The following is a 7,523-nucleotide window of genomic DNA, read 5'->3' as shown; positions in this document are numbered from 1 at the left end:
GCGGTAATGCACCATAACGTTGGATGCCAACCGCCGATAAACCTCACTGAAGACAAAGAAGAACACGCTGGTAATCGGAGGCTGCATCCCAATATGGCGACCGGGGTGTGTCGTAAGGAAAGTAGTAGGCGTGTGGAAAGGAGTGGGTGTGTCGAAAGCGCTCTGCTGTAGGTTAGGCAGTTTTTATTGAGTGGTGTTGTTTTTTCTTCAATTTCTTACCTGGCAACTACCGTACATTGAGCTACCATACCGCGAGAGTTTGTACTTCTGTTTTTAAGCGAGAGGATGAATCTTGAGTCAAATTTCACTGTTAGTTTTACACAAATAATTGTACATTTTCTGTTATAAAACTGACGATTGTTTGTTTTGATTAAAAGTATTTATGATGGGTGTACTGTTGCTTCATGCGTTGTATGCGTATGCTTACTGTGACTGTCACCCTGATATTGGCTACTAGGTAGCTATTTCCCACGCCGTTGCCGGACAGTAGTGCTTGTCAAGCGTGAGCGAAGGGCACAGTGTCCTGGTGTTGTTGCCTTTCATGCCCTCCCCATTGAGTAGTAGACTGTATGGATCAAGGTGACTATCACCTTGGTTACCAATATTAGTTATTTATTGTGTAGGCTGCTATCCTACTTGAAATAAAATCATGTGAGAGAAAAATAAATGGCCACGTTAGCTACCGCCAGCGACACGACCCTGATACCCAGTAAGAAGCACTTCAAGTCGGCAGGCACGTCTATACAACACCAGTGCACTGGTCACCGGCTTATTTCGTCGTGCAGCCCAATCAGCCACGCCAAACTGTCTTGAGTGGCAACAAACCTGCCCAATTGTCTGATTCGCTTTCCATACACCCACTCCTTTCGACACACCCACTCGCCCATACTCCAGTTGCCATATTGGGCTGCAGCTACCCACTTGGAGAATCGTGGTTCCAAACATTGAATAGGTACAAAGATCTCCGGGGTGAACCATTCATTCAAAAGATTAGAAATGGATTTTAAAAAACTGTGAAAGATTTAAAAAGAGTCAAGGGTACAAGACTGTGGGCAAAAAAACTACTCATCCCATACAGCAGGGTTCTTCAATTCCGGTCCTGGAGGGCCGAAACACCTCTGTTTTTCATCCTCTCATTCTAATCAGGGGCTAATTCAGACCTGGGACACCAGGTGAGTGCAATTAACTACCAGGTAGAAATAAAAAACAGAAGTGTTTCGGCCCTCCAGGACCAGAATTGAAGAACCCTGCCGTACAGCATTGCAGTCTGTATTGTCCAATCACAGAGCAGATACAAGTCACGTAACCACTGGACTAGTTCCTTTGAAATTTTGAGAAACATGGTGGTTGGTGGTTAGGCGAGGTGTTGCATTTCCAATTTCTGTCAGCTAGCTAATTAAGTAATAATGCCTGAGAAGCCGGTGTTTGGAGGATATATTGCCACGGGTGTTGTTAGGCCCGAGACGAACAACACAGCCATGGTCCAGTATTTTGTCCCAGACTGTAACCACAGACATGTCACAGGGGCTATAAAGCTGAAGCATCCGTTTAGAACGTTTTCTCACCACAGAATATGGTAGTCGAGGGTAGTGGGAGAGGATGGAACTAGGTGAAACTGTGCCGACATTCTGCAAATTTTCTCAACAATGAAACATCTGATCTCAATATATGTTTCTGTTCCCAAAACTAGAATCTGTTACGAACACAGTGCATTACGTTTTATAGACTTGCTGCCTTGCCAAAGTAAAATAAAATACAAGAAAAACATTGTTTAGAAGGAGTGCAAGGTCGAATTGCGTTTCAGAGAGGAGGCGTTCCCTAACAGAAATATGCTACAACGTGCCAATAGGATCTTGCTAGCTCATGCTTGGCTTTGCCCACCTCCATGCTTGTTAAGCCCACTATGCTTAATTTGCTCCCACTGTAAACGACACTGATTAACTATCTTGGGTTAGTTATAAATATCTTTGCTGTAACCATCGCTCCGGAGTCCATGACTGCACTGCATTTTACAGTTTTTACACGTTTAGTGTAGCCAATATCAGGGTGACACAGTAAGCACACGCATACAAGCAACAGTTCACCCAACATTATTAGTACTTAATTCCAAACTCTTGCGGTAGTTCCGTGTCATGGTAACTTGTCGCTTAGAACCGAACTAGAGAGGAAGAGGCAAAGCGAGAGGTTTTAGTCCACCCAAAATCTGTCCACGCCCAGCAAAAAATGTAATTGATAATTTGCTACGTGAGGCTTATTTGATCGAATAGAAGTTTTGTAATAGTTAGGTTGTTACAAATGAAGAAGAAGAAAATTGACTTCTTTAAAATGGAGATAGCCTCAATGGCGCTGCCTATGCGGTCACATACTCTTTAATGGAACAGATACAAAGATGAGTCCTCTATCTATGTCTATGGCCTGTTGTTCACACACTTATCTGCCCTCTCATTGGCTAGAATGGTCCCACCTGATCTCGCCTCCTCCCGCCTGCCTTCCATCTTTGAGGACATGTATTTCCATTGTTAGAGCGGCCACTCGAATATCTTGTCAATATAATAGACAATCTTTGACCGAACAGACCATAGACTGTAAAAATGGTCTGTTTCTGTGGCGGCAGAAACGCTAAGGCTCATGGTTAGTGTAGTTTTTGGTGCTCCTTGAAACCAGGAACGTATGGTAAAAACAAGCAGTGGCGATTTTATCATGTAAATCTTGGTGGGGCAAACTCAAATCAGGTTCATGCTCTAGAGGCTTACCTAGAAAGACTCACACCTGTAATTGCTGCCAAAGGTGATTATAACATGTATTGACTCAGGGGTGTGAATACTTATGCAAATTAGATATTTCTGTATGTTGTGTAGATGGGTGATAAAAAATCTATTTAATCCATTTTGAATTCAGGCTGTAACACAACAAAATGTGGATTAAGTCAAGGGGTATGAATACATTCTGAAGGCACTGTATCTGCACATATGTGACGTAGTACGCAATTCTCGGGGAACACTTTTGGCTCGTGAGTGCTACTTTCAGAACTACTGGCAAAAAAGTATACAAAAGTACAGAAGAATCTCTTTAATGTTTAATTATTTTATCAATTAAATAATGTTGCATATTGCATTTACAACACAACAGTACAACAAAATACCCCAAAAATAACTTGAAACATATGTTTTAAATGCAATGTATTTTTATTACTATTCTAAAGACATTAAATTATAAACAAACAATGGAAGTCTTCAAAGGTGGCAGTCTCCATGTGATCTCATTTGGAGATTTAATATCTGCAGCTTTTATTCAATATCACTTGGTTTAAGAAGTAGTCCTCAGTCTTAATTGACGCAAACCTCAGTGAGCCAAGCAGTGGCAATAGCATCAGATCGCCTTCTAGCCTCCTTGGAGATTCTCACAGCCTCATAGAGAACCACTATTACGATGAAGCTATAGAAAACGGGCCCCAAAATCAGGTTCACCTTCACAAGTGGCTCGGAGTAAGAAGGGTCAGTCAATATGTTGACTCTGGGTTTGATCTTCAGGGTGCTCTTCACCAATGACTTAAAATTGGTCTCTTTTGTAGCATCAGGGTTGTTCTGAACAGAGTGGTCCTTCACTGGCATCAACGGCTTGTGCTCTGGAACATAATTCAGGGGCAGGGACTCATCAAAGTCCGGGTGGTCTATGACATTTTTTGAGGAATATCCTTTTGTCAACAGGCCCACGTTACCTGGAGAAGAATCGTCTTTCACCCGTAAACTCGCAAGTTGTTCCAGCAATGACTTAAAATTGGTCTCTTTTGTAGCATCAGGGTTGTTCTGAACAGAGTGGTCCTTCACTGGCATCAATGGCTTGTGCTCTGGAACATAATTCAGGGGCAGGGACTCATCAAAGTCCGGGTGGTCTATGACATTTTTTGAGGAATATCCTTTTGTCAACTGGCCCACGTTACCTGGAGAAGAATCGTCTTTCACCCGTAAACTCGCAAGTTGTTCCAGCAATGACTTAAAATTGGTCTCTTTTGTATTATCAGGGTTGTTCTGAACAGAGTGGTCCTTCACTGGCATCAATGGCTTGTGCTCTGGAACATAATTCAGGGGCAGGGACTCATCAAAGTCCGGGTGGTCTATGACATTTTTGAGGAATATCCTTTTGTCAACTGGCCCACGTTACCTGGAGAAGAATCGTCTTTCACCCGTAAACTCGCAAGTTGTTCCAGCAATGACTTAAAATTGGTCTCTTTTGTAGCATCAGGGTTGTTCAGAATAGGGTGGTCCTTCACTGGCATCAAAGTCTTGTGCTCTGAAGACACCAACACATTTGCAGCAACAAACGATAGGAGACAGAAAATAACAGCCAACAATAACATCTTCATGTTGCACAGCCCACCCTTCTGGGAGAGCTGTGCCATTTTGATTAAAGAAATCGTCTTTCAAAAGTAGGCAGTACAAATTACAAGTCAAACTACTAGTTGGCTAGCTGTGCTTTGTAAAAGTGAATTGGGTTTACTGTTCACTGTCAAACATACACAAGATATGGACCCAACATGATGTAATAGAAGAATCGATTATGACATCACAACTACCAGAATGTTGATAGTGGGACTGTCATGAAACATAATATTATATGGACCCAGTATGTTACAAGAGTTCTAGAATGTTGACAGTGGACAATCAACAACTCTGTAACCTGCTCTTCATTTTATTCATTAATTCATTATAATTAATTAATTCATTTATTTATATGGATACATTTGGCAATATGTTTGATGCGCAGTCCCTGTCCCTTAACTGGGGCGGGTCTCACGTCCGACATGCTTTTTCAGACAACTTTGGCAAACGCCCCCGTGACCTACAGCTCCTCATATACTACCAGGTCATGGTAGTATCTACACTGGTGCTGGTGCTTGCGATGACCTAGCTCATTATGAGCTTTCTGACCCGGGGAGTGAGACACTTTTGGGCCTTGCTCGTGGCCCGCACCGCCCCCCTCAGGGAGAGGTTCTGCAGGCTTCTCTACCGCCTCACCGGCCGAAAGAGGAGAGGGAAAATGATGTGGGCTCCACAACTGTTTAGCAAAAAAATAAAATAATAATAATTGAGTTAATAAAGCCGCATACAAACATGGTCTCTTTTTTGCTTTCTTGAGTAAGGCAGCTCCAAAATGCAGGTGTTTCAGCCTAGCTCAGTGCTTTCTGTGGTGGTGGGGCAGCCAACGGAAAATATGGAGCGTAGGGGTTGGTAATGTTTTCTAGTTGCGCCTTGATTGGCTCAGTGTTCTGTCACTCATGGGGACACTACGTCACCGCAAACTCTACGGAGAGAGCTCGAAAATTCAAGCCCCTTGGGTGCTGCCATAGAGTTACATTAGAAGTGCCCATCCAGGCCTCCCGAGTAGCGCAGTGGTCTAAGGCACTGCATCGCAGTGCTAGCTGTGCCACTAGAGATCCTGGTTTGAGTCCAGGCTCTGTCGCAGCCGGCCGCGACCGGGAGACCCATGGGGCGGCGCACAATTGGCCCAGCGTCGTCCAGGTTAGGGGAGGGTTTGGCCGGCAGGGGTATTCTTGTCCCATCGCACACTAGCGACTCCTGTGGCGGGCCGGGCGCAGTGCATGCTGACACGGTCGCCAGGTGTATGCTGTTCCCTCCGACACATTGGTGCGACTGGCTTCCAGCTTCCTGAGGACGCACGGCTCTCGAACTCGCCTCTCCCGAGTGCGTACGGGAGAGGCGAAGGGACAATTGGATACCACAAAAAAGGGGTAAAATAATAAAATAAAATAAAAAGAAGATAAATTGGACAGATAAAATCACGTTATATCTACCGTAGCTTTGATTGGACTGATCATGTCAACATCATACTTTCAAAATCTTAGCTAGCAGTCATCATCATGAATCTACTGGCAAATCCTTTTCGATCCTTGTAATATGAAGATCAATTATGAACAGAAATGATAGACAAAACATTATTGGACATAAACAGTACACAACAAGTTGGAAATCACAGTTATAGTCCAATGAATGTATTGTTTAGAGTTGTGTTGTGTAGTGGTTTTGCTGGCATGCAACAAATATTTTCTATTTATTTTTTCCCACCAAGATTTACATGCTAAAATCGCCACTGCATAAATAACCATACCGGTTTACATTCAAATTAGCCAGGAGAAATCACAGATGCTTCCAATGCTTCACCAGGCCAATGCTTCACCAGGCCAGAGATCATTCAGGAGATGGACATGGACAGTCGACCCGCCTGAAGAACACCCTGATGCTGTTGCTGCTGTGAATACCACTCAGGCCAAAGTGAACAGCACCAAAGGCCAGTAAATAGAGAGCCGGCACCGCAAGTACAGGCACTGCTGAGGCCTGATAGTCAGTCAGGGGGTGTGGATTGCTCTAAATGAGGACACATCGTTGAGCAACATGACATTATATATTATTGGGTAATCACAATTATGATTTTGCACTTGAGCAATACAAAATGTTTTACCTGTCATTGCAGTTTCCGTCGTTCTATTGAATTGAACGTTTAAAAATATCCAGATGATACAGTTTACAGCTGATAAGACGTCATGTTACAAGGCCCTACTCTGGGAAGTACTGGTAAATATAAAGGTAAATGGTGAACGACGATCAAGATACGGTGGCGCTCCACATAAGTGCTACTTACAGTACTACTACTACTAGCGTAGTAGGTGCATAAACGCTATTTGCAACACTGAGAGTACACAGTGCTTGTAAAAGCACTGTTTGTAAAATATAATGTGTTCTCAATGATTCACCTTTAAATAAATACCCTCCACTACATCCCTAGTCCTACAGTCATACAGTATAGAGGTAATTCACACTGAACACAGGAAAGAGGAACTTTGAAACAGGGACACTTCATTTCCAGTTGGACAACATCATGGAAGACATGGGGTCGCTCCCCACTCAATAATGGCTGGCTATTGTGAGGATAGACTTGTGCGGTCATAGCAAATATCTTGAATTATAAATGAGGGATAGAATTGGCTTAGGGGGTAGATTAATGGAGCCTTGCATGACCCTCTTTGGCGTGGTGTGTGCGTGTGTGTGTGTGTGTGTGTGTGTGTGTGTGTGTTCTAGCATTCTAGGAATGGGTTACTGAACAGTCTGAGGTCTATCAGTGAAAGTGAGTGAGTATGGAGGAGATGGATGCGTTTCCCATGGGGATGAGGCGGAGAAGCATCTAGGCCATTGATTTTCAATGTTCCCTGTGTTTTTAATGGGCACCACGACCAGGAGTAGATCAAGCCAACCAGACACACACACACACACCCGACTACATAGCGCTTTTGAGTTTCATTTATCATTCTGTTGCTTTTAACTCTACCTACTCTCACTCACTTTTAGACTTGAGCATGAACCCAAGCTAGGTGTCCTTCTCTCTCATCTCATCTGGGCAGGCTTTCAAGAAGCCAACATCTGATAGAGGTCATAAAATCTCCTCATGAATTAATGAGAGCCTGTTGTGGCAATACCAGAGTGGGACTCCATTTCAATCTGAGAGAAATG

The 7,523-nt window shown here is 43.5% G+C and overlaps 1 protein-coding gene across 2 annotated transcripts; it reads right to left on the bottom strand.

Moving 5' to 3' along the window:
* Nucleotides 1–3,166: 3,166 nt before the first annotated feature.
* LOC123489706 lies at nt 3,167–4,561 on the bottom strand. Of its 2 annotated transcripts, XM_045220142.1 has the most exons (3): nt 4,162–4,561; nt 3,941–4,069; nt 3,167–3,847 (listed from the first exon to the last, which is right to left on the bottom strand). In XM_045220142.1, the coding sequence occupies exons 1-3, from the start codon at nt 4,397–4,399 to the stop codon at nt 3,327–3,329; spliced, it is 888 nt and encodes a 295-aa protein (XP_045076077.1). In that variant the 5' UTR covers nt 4,400–4,561; the 3' UTR covers nt 3,167–3,326. The 2 variants fall into 2 exon arrangements, with proteins under 2 accessions (XP_045076077.1, XP_045076076.1); XM_045220141.1 differs by having other exon boundaries at nt 3,167–4,069.
* Between the last annotated feature and the right edge of the window lie 2,962 nt (nt 4,562–7,523).

This window comes from Coregonus clupeaformis, unplaced genomic scaffold (genome assembly GCF_020615455.1).
Source record: "Coregonus clupeaformis isolate EN_2021a unplaced genomic scaffold, ASM2061545v1 scaf3220, whole genome shotgun sequence".
In the NCBI taxonomy this organism is placed as follows: Eukaryota; Metazoa; Chordata; class Actinopteri; order Salmoniformes; family Salmonidae; genus Coregonus; species Coregonus clupeaformis.
The sequence above is the reverse complement of the archived record's forward strand: the minus strand, read 5'-3'. Positions and strand labels throughout refer to the sequence as shown.

Excerpts from the sequence above, each read along its gene's own strand:
- LOC123489706 (XM_045220141.1), bottom strand. The coding sequence starts at position 4,399 with ATGGCACAGCTCTCCCAGAAGGGTGGGCTGTGCAACATGAAGATGTTA. Across the intron at positions 4,070-4,161 it reads GAAAGACGATTCTTCTCCAG|AGCACAAGCCATTGATGCCA; the intron begins GTAACGTGGGCC and ends ATTATGTTCCAG.